Genomic DNA, 17,011 nt, shown 5'->3' with positions numbered 1-17,011 from the left:
TACCCCCAAATAGCGAGCCCAAATTGTAGGGCTTGGTTCAAGGCGCCGGCCTTATATATGGAATCCAACTATGCTGCTTGGGTTTAGCGAGGGTGTGGGGGCTGCCTCTTGCACGCGAAGGGCTTCGAGGGCGTTGTCGGACTCGGCGCTCTCGAAAGGAAGAGCACAGTTTCAAGTAGCATAGCACCGGCGACTTCCTCTTCTTGGTGCACAAAACGGCTGCTTCTTCTACCTTGTCTGCAGAAGTGACGAGGGATCGTGTGGCGATTGGAGATAAAATGGGAAAGACGATTTCTGGTGCCGACAGGGAGGTACACGCCCTCATCCCTTTCTCTCTTTCCGGCGATTTCTTCTTTGCCTTTTCTCGTCTTTCTTTGTGCTGCAATTCCTATCGAGTGTCTGGTTGAAAGGCGACATCTTTGGTGACAATTTTAACGAATTGGTATCAGGTTTATAGTTAATCGTATTATTTCCCGTATCCTTGTACAGATATGTTTCACTCGAGTTGCACTGTATGGACTATACCTGGTTCCTTGTTGATTGGAAAACGTGTGACTGTTTCTGATGGTGGTTCTCTAAATGCATATCTATGTTATTCGTGCGTTCTAATTTCACTGATATAGACCGCCTCTATCCTCTCTCCTGTCTTCTCTTTCTTTTGCGTTTTTCTTCCTTAAATGCTCCTCTTTGGGTACATATTTTTCCTATATACGTGGAAGAAATTATTCCAGTCTTTCTCCAACCAACAAGTTTTGACATAAATGAAATAACATGAGAAACATATAAAGCTGACCCTAGGGTTATAATTACGGAATTTCTAATCATTTATGTCGATTTTAGCATACCTACAAGGTTAGGCCTTTATACAGTACTATTCTACATGTTCTGTAATTTTAGGATTCGCGTCCTTTATGTTGAAGATTGTTTTTAGGAAACTATGTGAGCCTTCTTGCCTCAACAAGTGTAAGATTATGAGGAAATCAGATAGTAAAGTGGTCTGTACATTTGGGAGAATAGCTTTGAGAGTCAACAACAGAGAGAACTTTAGTGTTCATTAATCCAGACCCTAGGTTTGCCATGCAAATCAGTTTTCTTCTTACATTGACCAATCGAGTTCATAACCTTACAGAATGGTGCTGTGTTTTGCAAAATGCATGATATATGTCAGGCAGTTATCTTAGCAATTATACTCTGTGGTCTACTTTATTGGAATCCCCCAGTAAATATAAGGCCCTTTATGGTGGATATCAGATATATCTGAAGTTCTTCCAATGGTTGCAAAAAGAATTCATTTTGTCTAACGACATATCATAATTCCTCAAACCTGCGCTAGTCCTTACATGATGTAATTCATTCCAAGCTGATGATCCAGCATGTAACTTTGGCATATTGCAGAATCTGAATAATTTGTCTTGACCTGAATGTTTGGTTGTAGTTTTATTTTCATGCTTCATTCACCTCTCTAATGGATCATAAGATACAGTATAAACTTTATTTCACTAGGCCAAAGCATAACCTATTTTATTTATCTTATGTCAAGCTTAATCGAATAAATTGTCTTAGGTTCTTGCTGAGATTGTGAGGTTAACCCAAAAACAAGGACTGAAAGGTGCCGAAGGAGGATGGAAAGATTTCCTACAATGCCACGAAAAACAATTTGGTTCTGGTTTAAGTGACCCAGCCAAGAGACCTAAAGAGCTATTGGTTGCCTTTCTTCAAACATTTAGGAAAGAAGAAAAGAAGGTAACTGCTGCATTAAGCTTTGTGGTCCTATGAACAATTCAATTTTGTTATAATGTCTCTTCTTGCATTGCTGAGAGTTACTTGTTTTTTCGTTATAGGTATTTGATAAAATGATAAGACGGAATAGTGATCATAATGCAATGAAGCAGTTGGTAAAAGACTCTCCGGGCCTAGAATCGCCTCAACAGGTATAAAATGGGTGGTCTCCCCACATAAGGTCCCTGAGTTTCATTTGCACTTCCTATTGTATTAGAATTAGTGATTGACAGAAGATGCAAATTCTTGTTGGATATGCCATTTATACTTTAGTGTTTTTCTCGTTTCATTAAATTAATTTCTTCTTGTAGCCTTTAGAATAACAATTATTGCTGTCAATTGCAGTTTAAGATTCTGGAATGCTTGCTAGCCAATTCAGTTGTGTTGGATTTACTATAAAATGATGGGACTGAAAGTTCTCAATTTTTTATGTTCGAGATCCTCCACTTTGGTCGTTTGCTATTATTTTGATTTTCTTTTGTTATATTGCAATTATATCTTAAACCATTTCTAATGAGGGCCCCTACCTTGGTTGACCTTAGACAAGGATTTTCTTATTCATTTTTTTTTATTTTTTGTTATTTTTGGATGTATGCTTGTCTACACCTTAAATACCTATTTTTGATTGTGTTTAGAGTCATATTTTTTTTTGTATTATTTTTATCTTAGTCTATTTTGGTTATAGAAAGGAACTGATGAATCCATAAGTCGTTAGAAGTCATCATTAGAGAGTACTAAAGGTGTCTTATATAGGATCTTTTGGAATTCCAAGATTAAAAATAGAAATCCTTCTCTTATATATGATAAAGTGGAATAAAGGTACATAAAGTTAAATAGATTTTTTTCTCACTAGAAAGATAGATAAAGTTATTTGTAAGAATTGTAAAAGTTATACATGACAAAAGTTTGACGAATCAACATATGTTGATGGTATTAAATATTTAGTATAGAAAATAAAAGAAGAAAAAAAATAGTAGAAAGAAGATTCTTGGTGAAACTAAAGGTAGAGGTGTAACCTAAAGAGAGTGTTGGTGGTGATGTGAAGAAATTCAAAAAATAATTTTTACTAAAAGATAATGTTTTAAAAATTGATAAAATTATAAAAATGAGAAAAAAAAAGATATAAAGAATCTAAAAAATAGGCAAAAAAAATTATTTTTATAAATTATTTGATGAATATTCTATATAGGGCTTAGATTTAATGATAAATAGTAGTGATAGATTTAATAATCATAGATTTATTTATAAAATTAGAGTTAATGAAATAAAATATGTATTAAAGAAGATAAAAATAACTAATAGTGTGGGGCTTGATGGTATCCCTATTGAGGCGTGGAAAAGTTTAGGGGACAAGGGAGTAACTTGGTTAACTAGTTTATTTAACAAAATCATGAAATTTAGAAGGAAGCCTGATGAGTGGAAAAAGAATTTTTTAGTGCCAATTTACAAAAATAAGGGTGACATACAAGATTATTCAAATTATAGATAAATTAAAATCATAAGTCATATTATGAAACTGTGGAAAAGAGTTATCGAAAGTAGGATAAAGCTTGAAATAAATATATCTGAAAATCAATTTGGTTTTATGCCTAAAAGATCACCTTCCTCCATGTTCATGTTACTAATAGGCTCGTCTTTATTTATTGAAAGATTTGCATGCCAGCTTTAGTTGGATGGTTAATGGCCTAAACATATTTATTGCAGAGGCTGGTTCGTTTGACAATGGAACATCCACGTTATACACAATATCACTCTTTACCTGTCTATGATGAGGTCTGTTTCCATCTTTAGCAACAAAATACTATCTGTCTCATATACTTATATAGATGTCACTGTGCAGCCATCATCTTTTGATCTAATTGTTTGACTCATTACCAAACTGAAATTTCCAATGCTATCATTGTGTAAGTATTTGATTTGTTGCGGAACTTAGGTTTGTGATAATCAATTTTTTTCCCTTCAGACATGAAATTATATTCTATGCAATTCTTGATCACTTCATTTGCCAGTGTTATCCAAGCATCATATCTATTTTGAACATAATTGTAGGGATCAGAGAAATGTTGAATGTTCTGTTTTATTTATGGAGTTTTTGGTATGGGATTTAACCTGCACATGTTAGTCTTACATTTAGTTTTGCTTTTCCAAACCAGATGCAGTCTATCTTGGAACGAACATCAGATATGTTTTATTCTAAGTAATTGAGATTTTCTAAAATCAGTTAAACAATGATTTATGCCAAATGATGATTATTGAGATATAGCGACTACCTGTGAGCAAAAGCGAGATTAATGCATACTTCAAAGTTCAAACTGGATCAACTTGAAAATCAGATTTTGTTTGCATGAGTCTTGCTTTTGAGAATATTATTTGTTCAATTATACCTGTCAGAATATCTCATATATTTTTCGACTGATGACAATGTTAAATCATGCATAATGTATAAACTGTTTGGAACTGGAATAGATTGATTTGGCATGACTTAACTGTCATTCTAGTTAAATTTATGGAGTAATGAAATGGCTCTTGATATTCTTAATATTTGAACTTTATTCTAATTTGGTGGCAATTCTTTCATATACATCTTTTTATCTAAGAAATTTAACATCTTTTCTTATTAAATATTTTGAACTGTTCCTAGGCTGCATGTGACAGAGAATAACTTTTTGAGTTTAAAGATCTTGTTTAGATGCTAGATTTTCCACTAATTAATTGGGCTTTTGCAGGATTGGATAGATATTCCTTTAGGTAAAGTTTCTGAAGCAATGAAATTGAATGCTATGATCTCTGTTGATTGTGAGATGGTTCTTTGCCAAGATGGCACTGATGCAGTGGTGAAAATATGTGCAGTAGATCACAATTTGGAGGTAGTGTTACTTCTTTCTGTGCTATTATATTTTTCACTGAATGATCAAGAATGACAATTTGGATGCTCGATCATACAATTTTGGTTATAATAGTATTCACAAAACTGGTAAGGGCAACAATGATGCACACAATAGTGACAAAAAACTGGAGAGGGCAGAAAGATTTGAGGGCTACTGATGCTACCTGCCACTTCATTTTTCATGATAGTACTACTTTTGGGCTCAATCTGAGATTTTTTTGGCTAATTGACTTAATTTTATATCTTGGGATGCGTCAATGGAATGCAATTATTGATATATTTGCTGGACAAAGTGGATTAACTTTGACCAAGATATTTTGGTGTGAGTATATTGTGATGGGCATATTTTTAATTGCAAATTCTTTTGAATATCAGGAATCAGTTTTTTATTTGGCAAAGTATATATATTTAAGTTGTGTTTCTTTGGATTTTTGACCTACTGATGCGAGGCAATCTGGGAAAAAAGAATTGCATGTATTTATGAAGGTAAAAATGAATGATGTAAATCAAATTAAAATGCAATTATGTAATTTATGCAATCAAAACTTAAGATGAACAATAATCAAGGTGAGATCAAGTTAGAATTTTTGCATGGCTATATTACAAAAGTCTAAAATTAGAAATGTTTCAATGATGGTTTGCCAGTTTGATGTTTATTTAATTTAGACACAACTGCCACAATTTAAAGCTTTCTGCAGGTCTACAATGTCATCAAATTCCTTTAGTTAATGAAGAAGACTACTGCTGCCTGGATGTTCTGTGTTTGTGTTTTCGGTTGAGACAAATAGCCAACAGATTGTGAGCGGTATGCTTAAGAAAACAAATGTTTTTGGAGCACAGACAGTGATGATTTCTCTAGCCCCATTGTTGTCAAGTCTTATAACCAAAGAACAATAAACCACCCGAGGAAAATAAATTCCATCCTCTTTCGTGAACAAAAGAGTGCTGTGAATAGTGGTTGAACAACAGTCAAGGAAAAAATGCTAGTGAAGGTTAATAATTGGCATTGGCAATTCAATGTATGCATTCAACAGTACTAGTACATGTTGTTGATCATTCTTAGATGATATAAATCTTCGTTGCATACTCTATTGTTGATTTTCTTGATAGACTGAAATTTTAATTCTTTTTATAAAAAAACTGAACTCTGTGTGCTTGTACACAGATTATTTATAGCACATGAAGCATATATGGATACATGCTAATGGGCAGATGCATGTAGATGAGCCTTTCTGCATGTGGATCAGACATGTTCTTAGTTGATACATGAATTAAAAAATATTTCTACTTTCAGGTGAAACTTGAAAAACTTGTGAACCCCGGGAAAGTTGTTGCTGACTATAGAACTCACATTACTGGAATATCTTCCAAAGATTTGGAAGGAGTTACTTGCTCCTTGGTTGATATACAGGTACGTTTCACTTATATTCTGACTCTTAAATTTTATACACCATGGTTAACCTATGCTTTTATTTAGAAATCCTTGAAGAAACTCTTATCACATGGGACTATTTTAGTGGGCCATAGTTTGCATAATGATTTACAAGGTACGCAATACGACATAATCTTCAATAGCTTGTAACTTATTTATCTTTTTTTGTACTTTTACATCTGTTCCTTGCGTAAATCTAGATTTCTTCGACGTTATTGCAATACATGATATGTCCTTTTTGTGTCTCCTTTATATTTTACAGCACTAAAAGTTAATCATCCACGAGTTATTGACACATCATACATCTTCAAGTGTGCTGGTCTACCTACCCTTTTGCCTTCCTTAAATAACTTGTGTAAGGTATATTCTGGAAAATAATGCAACTTTTTATGTTTTTTTCTACTATTTTGTGGTGCATGCTGAAGTTACCAATTTCTTCAGTTTTTGTAATCAAACCATAATTTGTTTAAGAAAATGATCCATCTCATTGTCTTTCTCTTCATTATATTAGATTTCTTAGATACAAAGATAATTCTTATCTTTCCATGCTTGTTCCCTATTTCTTGTGTCTAACAAATTTATTAGATTCTGTTGGTCACAAAGGTAAATTCATGGTCCTGCGGATATGCCAATTGTTGGCTTTTCTCTAAATTTTTATATGTACATTTTTTAGTTTATTATTCTCCACCATTTCATCATGGTCCTGCAGATGTATTATATTTTGTCTTTCATCATCAACATTTTAAGTCACTTATTTTTTTTTTAATTTAAGTTTTCTTCTAGATTACATTAACCTGCTAACTATACTTTGATGTGTGTGTTTTATGCAGGAACATTTCCATTTATAACAACTTATTTTATGCAAAAGAATTTGATATTCACCATAATGGGAAAAAATTATTGATGCAAGAATGTTTGCAATTGAAGCATATGCTTGCTAGTGCTTTACTTTAACATGAAATTTAGAACCATTTGGAGCCAAAATAGTTGAGGGTTATACTAAGAATTTGGGTTATTATATTTTATATTTTATATTTAAGTTTATATTTTATATTTTATATTTAAGTTTATATTTTATATTTTATATTTTATATTTAAGTTTATATTTTATATTTTATATTTTATATTATATTTCCATGTATTGTATTATTTTATATTTTTATATGTAAATTCATGGTCCTTATAATTTTATAATTTTTATATTTTATATTTTATATTTTTTATATGTAAATTTGGGTTATTATAATTTACATATTTTTTATATGTAAATTCAAGTTGTATAAGAACATGAGGCTATGCAATTTATGGGTTGCTGCTTGGTGTAAACGGAGTTGCCAAAGTGAGGTTGATAGATTAATGGGTGTGTAGGAAAAGAAGTTGGAGAAAGATAGAAGATAACAAAAGAGAAGGGGAAAATGGCCGACAGGCTAACAAAACTCAACCTTTCAACAATTTGTCTCTGTATAATCTGTATAATAGACTCGATATATTTTTTATTTTATAGATTAAGTAGGATTCTAGCTACAAAGTTTAGTTAAGCTGAGGACTCTATGCCTTATCCAACTTTGTCTGATGTTTTATTGGAATAGGAGTCTATCTATAACAAAATTTGGACATATCGTAACTAATGAATAATGACAGTCAGCCACTTATTTGACTTAACTATGAAAATACTTAAAATTAGAACATTACAGTTTGCTCAAATTAGTCTCAACTACACCTAGTCTTTCACCCAACTGGAGATCAGGGTTCCATTAGTGCTAAGCAAGGTTCTAGGACTGAGATTAAGATTGAGGTTTGTCTAGGGTTCAAGATTGAGATTGATGAGATCAATGTGATTGGGACAGGCTAAAATAATTTTTAGGTTCAAAATTATAATACAACTAAAAAATGAAAGATGATTAAAGTTGTGCTCTAAAGCCTTAATGTACATGACACGTGTATTGTGTTTGTACATTCATTTTGAGGATATAATACAATTAAAAAAGAAATGAACTTTAAGAGGTAAATGGGAGATAATTTTTTAGGGTATGAAATAAGAAAAGAAGGTACATGTGATTAATGGTTAATCCCCCCTCTTCATCTCGTGCCAACCCAGTGTTGATTATGTTTATTCATATTGAAGTAGAACACTGGGCCATAATTGGTGGGGCACATATTAACGGACAATGTCAGATGTGGTAATTGGAGGATTACAAATAAAAATACAATTGGAGAGAACCTCAGGATGAAAACCTGAGATTACATAGGATTAAAGTGTCTCTTATTTTTGTGTCATGATGTGGCCTTCTCTCAGATTGAATCATATCAGCTTTGGGCCTACCTGGGTCTACTTCAGCCTAAAACCACCTTGGCTGGTGGTGCCAAGGATGAGTTGGTCTTGATTGAGGCTCCAAGAGATGTAAAGTCCAAAGCAGCATCTATTACCTATTTTTTGGACCAAAACAACTTGATAATTTGAGACATATGCATGAGGATTTTCTTAGCTGAGGTCCTCTTGAGCTAATAGAAGAAGACAACTTGAGATGTTAGTAGTTGTTTAGCTATTAGTTGTATTTGGAGAATTCTAGAGGCCTCTTTTGTGGGATTTTGGAGGGTGATGAGATTATAAAAAGCGAATTCTTTTTCTTCTTTTAAGTTCTCTTAGTAGGTTAAATACATTAGTGGTTGTAAACCCGTAAGGCATGGATGGACTTGTTCCTTTTGTTTGATGCAGTAGTATGTTTGTTAATTCTTTTTCTCTGTTCTTCATTTGAAGGTTTTTCCTATTGGAAATAGAGAAAATTCTAATAGGAAGGTCCTATCAGTTGGTACTAGAATCAGGTGACCCATGACTCCTGAAATCTTAAATAACCAACATGGTGGGTCACACCTCCATCAAGGTCGAGTTTGTGGCAGAGATAATTCAGGATCTTCAAACTCAAAACAAATCCAGATGATGCAAGAAGTGCAAAACAAGTGTGCCACAATGCAAAGCATAATGATAAGATGGTTGTTAGACATAATGGAAAATGTTGAAGTAACCAACAATCGTGATCTTTCCTTTTTACCTATGTGTGAAGTAGGAAGTCCAACATCTCCCATCCATTCCACTACCTTCTATTGTAAATTATTGCGGAGGTCCCACCTAGATCAGCAATTTATTTGCTTGCTGAAAATTTTAGCTGTTGGAAATCAATATTGCAGTGCCAGACTATCAGCAGTTCGACCTTTTATGGAGGCTACTCAGCTGTTGGACAGTATCCTAGGGCCACTTGAAGGTCTAATAGCCCCTAAAATTATGCCACAATAAGAGACCTTTTTAGGCATCAATTTATCACTTCAGCTAATCTTGGTTAAGGAAAACAGATGAAGGTTCTAGATAGCAGGGGGCAACCATCCTTGTTCCAAATTAGGGATGGGAGGGAGCCAACCAGCTCTCCTATTTCTCTCCTACATGAAATAGGATACATGGAACTAGTTAGCCCTTTCTAATTTGGCAGAGAGGCTGACCATCCTAGAGAGTAGAGGGGGGTGCCAATCCCAAAATCGGGCCTAGTGAGGGCCACAAGGATGAAAAGACAGGACAACTTGGGCATAATTTTTGAGCAAATTTTATTATCTTGTGTCATTTAGTAGAGAAGTGTAGAATATTAGGTAGTACATTGTTGTAGTAGGATTTGGGGCACTAGATTTTTAGTGCAATTTCTTCTCCATAGTTAATATATTTCAAGATTCTCCCTTGTTGAAGTAGAGAAGCCCCAGTGAGGCCAATTCCAATGTTATGATCGGTTTATAATTCAAACTCTCTAACTTTTCTGATTATATATCAACAAAAAACTATGAGGGCTACATGAAGTTGTTTACTGAGCTCCGTGCGCTGTTGAATGTTGTGTGCATTGTATTCTTGCTGTATGTTATATGAGAGGAAAATAAATTAAATTCTCTGTGCATATCAGCCATAGGCTTCAACTCTGACATTGATTTTATTAATATGCAGGTGGTGTTGGGTTTTCCAGTCCGCAAGGAAGGAGAACCACACAATTGTATGAATGATGCACAAGCTGCTATGAAGCTAGTTCTTGCTAAATTAGAACATGGATATGATGATCACATTGTTATGTCATGCTGTGATGTCCGTAAGAACTAATGCAAATCAATGCTAGTTTTTAACTGAAGAAAATTATGAACATGGTTATCTTTTTTTTCTTTTATTTTCCAGATACCTAATTCTGATTTGGCCAAGTTACTTCTTCACAAAATACCAATTGAAGTACCTACTCAAGAATTGCAAACGTTATTCTCTAGGGAATACAATGTCATTATTGAGGTTTTCATCTACTCATGTTTCACATTCTCATGAAGTATTGGAGATTGAATGTTATATCTTTTAAGCATCATAATGTGTTATCCTTTTGCAGTCTGTTACAAGGCTTCGAGGTGAAAGCTATTCAACATATGCTGTTTTCAAAAATTTTATAGAGGCAGATGAAGCATTCAAAAAAATAGAAGGTCATCAGAAGAAGGTATGTGTCAAAATTTATTGATTTCCGAAGTTTTTTGCTTCTTAGTCTATACCTTCAAAGGTTCTCATTGTTGAAACATTGTCATTACTGCTGCATTAGCTCAATACACTTGTTCAAAACTTTGTACATGTTCAAGGATTGCTGCTCGGCATGTGTTGGCACTGGGTGAAACCTGTGGTGCCAGAAAGGTAGGCATGTACCATGTCAATCTATGCATGCTGATTTAATGGCCAGGCTAACTATTGGACTATGTTCGGAAACATGGATGTGTTGACCAGCATGGTACAGAATTATACCATGGCAGAACTTATTGGGATGCCTTCATGCCATAATATGACAATCCTTTTGTGCAAGGAGAAAAAGAAAGGACCTTCTATATGAACAAGAACTAAAATTGTAAAGAATTGGAAGTGCTGTTTCAATGAGTGATGTAGTTCCTTACTCATCATTAAAGATTTTTAAAGTCCCAACTCTTGAAAACATAGCATCACCTCAGTGTAGTTGTATCACTTGATGTATGTGCAAGCAGCAAGGAAACACAGTGTACCTTTTATGAATGAGGATGAACTAATATAAAAATGAAAGTGATGGGCCACTTCATGAAGAATGTGTAATGTAGTCATGAAGAATGGGTATGGAATTTTAAACAGAAATTAGTTTGCAACAAAGCTTGCAGATTAATCCAGAGTCAAATGATATATACTGTGAATAATTTAAATGGACAAATACTTGATGGCAGTATAATGTTAGCAAGAACCATGCTCTCTTTTAGGATATTTAATCATAATAGCATGGATGAAAAGACTTGCATGTGGAAAATAATTAGCGAAAATTTTGTTTTGGATTAAGGACAATGAATTAGTTCTTCAAGATGAAATTGTTTACTTCTCCCATGGAGCCAGATTTAATCTTTTTTCTTATTGAGGTTGTTTCTTTTTGGCTCAGGAAGGGGTCGTGTAGTCTTTCAATTATATGGATAACTAGTTATACATGGAGGCTGGTTTTCTAAGCAACTTCTTTTTATGATACAAATGACCATATGTAATTCCAACTGAGTTTTTAGGTTTCCAGAGTCCGGTTTAATTTTTTAAATGATCTGTACAATGTGAAGTGTGAAGTTTACAGCCTATTTGGCAGCTAAAATCATGGTGATTAATCTCGGCACCAAACGTTGTCATAGCAAGGCACCTTGTTTCTGGATGTGTCCGCATGACCAGAAACAACTGGACTCACCTAGAATAGGTGGAAACTCAACTAGAACCAGTCAGTTTTGTTTGGTTCTAGTTAATCTTTAATCGAGGAAGAACATTAAAACAGGATAATTGGATGCTGATGAAGAAGGTTAGAAAGAGTAGATGTACAAGAAAAAGAAGGGTTGAAGTGTACCTGGTAATGCTGTCTGTTGTGCTGGTGCTGTTATGCATACATGAGAGAGCAAGAGACTTATTATAGTAGGTTTTAGAATAGATGAGTAAGTTGTCAAAACATGTGCATGACAAAAGTTGTCAGTACTGTTAGGACAGAAGGACGGTAGGGGAGCTTGTCGAGTGAATTTTGATAACTATAGGGCTATATCAAGGATCAAGTTTTAATCCTTATCTTCTCACATTCATGATGGAATTTACTGGCCATATATATGATAAACCTCCATGGTATAAACTATTTGTTGATGATATTGATACGGTTGACGAGAGTTCAGTTGGGATTATGCGAAACTTGAACTATAGTGACACATGTTAAAGTAAAGACTATATTAAGTAGGATGAAAATTGAATATATGAAATGTAATGCTATAAGTAGAGTGAGAAGATTTGAGGGTCTACTAAAATGTTCTTGTATGTAAAGGTTTTAAGTATCTTGAGTTCTGCTCGTACCCAATCTATTAAGTTTATCTTTTTTTAAATGAGCAAATAGCCCGATGAGCAAAACTAGGTAGAATTTACTTTCAAACTATGCTGCTGAATAACATCTGAGCTTAATTTCACGTTGGGCCTCGTAACAAAATATCTTAGTTGCTTATGTATGTGCTTGTCTCTCATGTGTATATGAAATCCCATTTGCTACAGCCTAAGGTCTTCTATGAGGGTCTTTCTTGTTGGTTACTATTTTAGCTAGTTTTTATCTCAAATTTCTTCTTTGTTGTGGATATTTATATTGCATTCTTAAGTGATATGAAACTTTCAGTAAGAGTAAATTTTAAAGTCAACAACCAACCCTGCTTCACTTCCGTTTACTAATCAGGATTCAAGTGGTCGGCCACAGAAACTTGTCTTCATGAAACTTAGCAGTGGAAAAACAACCAGCTTCTACGTCCGCAGGATGACTGCTGAAGTCCATTTTAATGATGCCAACACATCAAAGAGGCCAGTGCAAGATGAAGATCCAGGGCAGCAACAAGCGGGAGATGGAACCATCGATGTGAAAAGGCAGAAGACTTGTTTGTACTCATGCAACCATGTTAAAGAGATCGAGAAGTTGAGGGAGGAGTTGCATGAAAGGGAAGAGGAAATTTTTTATTTGCAAAAGACTCTATTTGAAGTTACCAGGAACGAACATTTGTGCAATGAAACCATGTCATCATGAAGAACGTATCCTGAAAGTTGTACAATTATTATTCTTCAGTGGTCATCATTCAAAACGAGCTCGAGTGGGACAATTTTTGAAGCAGGTAGGTAGGAATGGGCTAATGTATCGGATTATATGGAAGTTATGATGCTGTGTACATGTGTTACGCAGGCCTTTCGGAAAATTTGTCATTGTATACATGCATTACCTGTAAAACTAACTTGAGTTGAAATGACAACAACAATTGCTTAGTGTTTTTCCAGCATTGTGGTTGTTGTTGTTATCGGCGTAATGCATGATATATAAAAAGGATTGTTAGTAAACTGAGAGTCACTGGTTAGCTTCTCTTTGAGTCACTGAGACTCAAAACCTCTTGATCTTTGTCTGTAGTGCAGTTCTGAAGTATTCAGTAGCTATAAAACTAGTCTGCAAGATGGTCTAATCACATTGTGTAAGTATTGCCCTCAATCAGTTGGTAGTAAGATTTGCTAATGCTAATATCCATAAATATCGAATGCGAACCTCTTGTTCTTTGTATGTTGTACAGCTTTTTAAGTGTTCACTATCTCTAAAAGTAGTCAGCAAGATAGTCTAACCCATTGTGTTAAAGATGGCTCCCAATCAATTTGAAGTCGTATACACATACTAGTTTTAGTTTGAAGATGCAGAAAGAGTAGTAGAAGCACGCCAACAGATGGCAGCAAAGCAGTAACAGTGAGGTAGAAGTTCTAACTCAAACAATGACCTCAGAATTAGCACTTGAACTGCTCACTGAGACGACAAAATACATTCCTCTCTGCAGCCTCAACAAAGACCAACTCCAACCTTAAGCATAGATTTCCTCCCCCCCCCAACTTGTCTCATCCCATTGCTCTCCACATGTTTTTTGTTAGTCAATCTGGTTTCCAGTTCCAAGCCTGTCAAACACCACAACCAAGGGAGTCATGCACAACAATTTACACAAAACAAGATGGTGCTGCAGGTTAAGATCTTGGCCTACTTCATGTCCACCCCGATCTTCTTCTTCAAACTCTCTGGCACATTCCCCGTGAGCTTGTTGTTCTGGAGATATCTGTAAGAAAGCATAGATAAACCAACCAAGAGCTTGTTTTAGATGGCAGTCTTTATTTCTTGAAGAAAGACTTACATCTCCTTGAGGTTTTCGAGTCCTCCCAGTGAAGATGGAATCGATCCGCTGAGTTGATTGTCCTGCAGTTGCCTGATACATTGGGCAATTCGTATGAGAATGCTTCACCAAAGTCAACGAGGGAGAAGAGTAGATGTTGGAGCTTACAAGGAGACCAAGTTCCTCAGAGAGCTCATTTCAGGGATTGGACCAGAGAGTTTGTTCCCGGAAAGCCAACTGCAAGCACAAGTCTTCCCATGAACTCAATCCAGCCTCGGGAAGAAGCAACTAAGTCTAGATTTCAGTCGATATCTTACATGTTTGCGAGTGCCGTCAAGTTGTTGATGCTGTTCGGCAGCGATCCTGAGAGGCCAAAGTTTGTGAGGTTCCTGCAAACAGATAGATGCTTCAACATTTCTTGTCCTCGAAGAAGAAGAAGAAGAAGAAGAAGAAGAAGAAGAAGAAGAAGAAGAAGAAGAAGGTTAGATTAGACTCACAGTCCCACTATTCTAATGGAACCACTCTGAGAGCAGCTCACTCCAGTCCATGAATGCTGCCTGGGCAAGCATGGATCTCCTCTCCAGTCCGGCGGTGGGTTCTTAAGGTTCCTCGCGAGATCCTCCATTGTAATCACTGCAACAACGACAACGTCCAATTCATACACACACCCACACCTTCTCAGATCAAGTCCATGGGATTGAGCTCAGTTACCATCTCTGGTTATAGTCTTCTCCCCAAAAGGCACTATCTGAAGGATCTCCCCTGCATTGATCACAGGACCAACAGGCGAATCGCTGCTGGGGGTCATCACAATCTCCACCTTCCCTGAGAGAGACCACTGCGTCCCGTACACCGTCACACCCTCGGCCGAAACATTCAACCCCTTGTAGAACTCCCTGCCATCGACGGCCACGTCGAACACTCTCCAGCTGAACGGGCTGGGCGTGCGGTTGTCCTGGAAGTAGAGCGCCACGTAGTAGGCGGCGCTCGGCAGCGTCACCGGCGGCCACTGCACCGCGAGCTTCTTCCCTCGGCTCGTCGTCAGAGCTCTCTGGAACACCGTCGCCGGCGGGAGGTTCCAAAACTCCGACGGCGTCACGTTCGAGTGGCACTCCACGTACGGGTTCGAGTCCGTGAACGCCTCCCAGTATCGGTTGAACGGATCATCTGGATAGCTAGTTACACGACTCCCATCGTTGAGTGCCTCCACCAACCCAAGAACCGGCGATGGAATGGGAAGAACAAGCTCCGTACCTGACGATCTCGCCGCTGTAGCCGAAGCGGTGTCGCGCCACCGTGCTCAGCGCGTACTTGGTGAAGTCCGTGCCGTTGTACATGGAATCCTCCAAGCTGACCAGCTCGAGAGCAGAGATGAAGGGGCTCGAGGTCGTCTGGTTATTCCTCGCCAAGCAAAAGTTCAATGTCCTCCCCTGCGCCGCGACGACTATCTCGTAGTAGGCGGTGAGGCCACTGGCGTAGTTCTCGGTGGTGTTCACCGTGCTCCATTTGGTGCCGTCGATAATCTGGTCGAACACCGGGGGCTTCTCGCCGCCGTCGAAGCCGCCGTAGTAGTACGTGGAGCGGATCAAGTACTTGGCTCCTCGCCCGACGGGGATGCTGTAGCAGTACTTCCGAGCTGATTCATCGGGGAAGTACCTCACCGTGGCAAGTATGGGGACGATGTCTGGAGTTCCGATCTTGGACACGTTGCCGACGTTGATGAAACCTTCGTCGGGGATCCATTGGATGCCTCCGGTGGTCTCCTCTTGCGACGCGCCGCAGTTGATGTAGTAACCTGCGCACGTTAGTTCTCTCTCTCAGTAAGGAAATGGGAGGCGAGTCTTCTGCTGTCATCACGACCGATCAAGTAAATGCAACAACACAAGCGGATGAATTGTAATTGGAATGTGACGGTAGATTTCCTTGACATAGAGATTTTGCTGTAATCACAACTCTGCTTCTCCCGCACACAAAATGCCAAATTAGCATCACAAACTGACAAGAACATGGGCAAACACAAACCTCCAGGAAGTGCAAGAGCAGCATGGAGGCAGAGGAGGAGGAGGAGGAAGAAGATGGAGAGGGGCATTGTTCATCTGGCTGGAATTGGAGGCCCTAAACATACAAAAACCATGCTGTGGATTTGAATCTGTTAGACTGCAGGGAGCCCAAAAAATTGAGGGTGTTGGTAAGAGGGGACACCCCAAAATGAGGAACTCGTAGCTCCAGGCCTTGGCATCTGCCACGTACAGAGAGCCTTGTTCTTGGTGGATTGCAATTTTAGCAGTGGTTTGATCTGGTCAAAGCATGCCATTGCCACATATTCTTCTTATTTCTTGATGTGTTTTATATGACAATTAATTTAAATTTAATCTGATCGAGATTACATGAGAGACTATGCTGTCTCCAGAAGAACATGTTGTCTATCCACCTTTTGGCTCATAATATGAAGCATTGGGGAATCTGGTACTGATCATGAACTAGAAAATTTTCATCCTGCAAAATATTTCTCTGAATAATTGACTGCAACAGGAATACTTTTGTGCAATCAACCTTGATTACAAAGAACCCTCCCTATTAGAAAAAAAAAAAAAAATCTTGGTTGATCAGCCACTGAATTCTTCTGCCTTTCATTTGGAGCTAAAAATGAAGATAGGAAATTTATCTTTTTTTCTGCTCCACATAACCATTAGTTTCCCAAACAAGAAGTATCATAA

At 36.9% G+C, this 17,011-nt stretch overlaps 2 protein-coding genes across 2 annotated transcripts; one reads left to right on the top strand and one right to left on the bottom strand.

The window, feature by feature from the left end:
- Positions 1–85: 85 nt before the first annotated feature.
- LOC103999343 (small RNA degrading nuclease 1) lies at positions 86–13,433 on the top strand. The gene is made up of 12 exons (XM_009421077.3): positions 86–311; positions 1,564–1,743; positions 1,842–1,931; positions 3,484–3,552; positions 4,506–4,646; positions 5,961–6,077; positions 6,144–6,213; positions 6,361–6,458; positions 10,078–10,212; positions 10,300–10,407; positions 10,499–10,603; positions 12,845–13,433. Exons 1-12 carry the CDS (start codon positions 279–281, stop codon positions 13,184–13,186), a joined length of 1,488 nt encoding a protein of 495 aa, XP_009419352.2. The 5' UTR covers positions 86–278; the 3' UTR covers positions 13,187–13,433.
- A 535-nt stretch (positions 13,434–13,968) lies between these two features.
- Positions 13,969–16,517, bottom strand: LOC103999454 (probable LRR receptor-like serine/threonine-protein kinase At1g51810). Its single transcript, XM_009421208.3, has 9 exons — positions 16,317–16,517; positions 15,549–16,089; positions 15,006–15,469; positions 14,792–14,927; positions 14,612–14,683; positions 14,463–14,531; positions 14,316–14,387; positions 14,169–14,240; positions 13,969–14,085 (listed from the first exon to the last, which is right to left on the bottom strand). The coding sequence occupies exons 1-9, from the start codon at positions 16,381–16,383 to the stop codon at positions 14,058–14,060; spliced, it is 1,521 nt and encodes a 506-aa protein (XP_009419483.3). The 5' UTR covers positions 16,384–16,517; the 3' UTR covers positions 13,969–14,057.
- Between the last annotated feature and the right edge of the window lie 494 nt (positions 16,518–17,011).

Source organism: Musa acuminata, chromosome BXJ1-9 (genome assembly GCF_036884655.1).
Source record: "Musa acuminata AAA Group cultivar baxijiao chromosome BXJ1-9, Cavendish_Baxijiao_AAA, whole genome shotgun sequence".
Classification (NCBI taxonomy): Eukaryota; Viridiplantae; Streptophyta; class Magnoliopsida; order Zingiberales; family Musaceae; genus Musa; species Musa acuminata.
The sequence above is the reverse complement of the archived record's forward strand: the minus strand, read 5'-3'. Positions and strand labels throughout refer to the sequence as shown.

Coding starts and splice junctions, on each gene's coding strand:
- LOC103999343 (XM_009421077.3), top strand. CDS start 279: ATGGGAAAGACGATTTCTGGTGCCGACAGGGAG. Junction 312..1,563: donor TTTCTGGTGCCGACAGGGAG/GTACACGCCCTC, acceptor AAATTGTCTTAG/GTTCTTGCTGAGATTGTGAG. Junction 6,459..10,077: donor CCTTAAATAACTTGTGTAAG/GTATATTCTGGA, acceptor ATTAATATGCAG/GTGGTGTTGGGTTTTCCAGT.
- LOC103999454 (XM_009421208.3), bottom strand. CDS start 16,383: ATGCCCCTCTCCATCTTCTTCCTCCTCCTCCTCCTCTGCCTCCATGCT. Junction 14,928..15,005: donor GAAGACTATAACCAGAGATG/GTAACTGAGCTC, acceptor TCGTTGTTGCAG/TGATTACAATGGAGGATCTC. Junction 14,684..14,791: donor TCCATTAGAATAGTGGGACT/GTGAGTCTAATC, acceptor ATCTGTTTGCAG/GAACCTCACAAACTTTGGCC.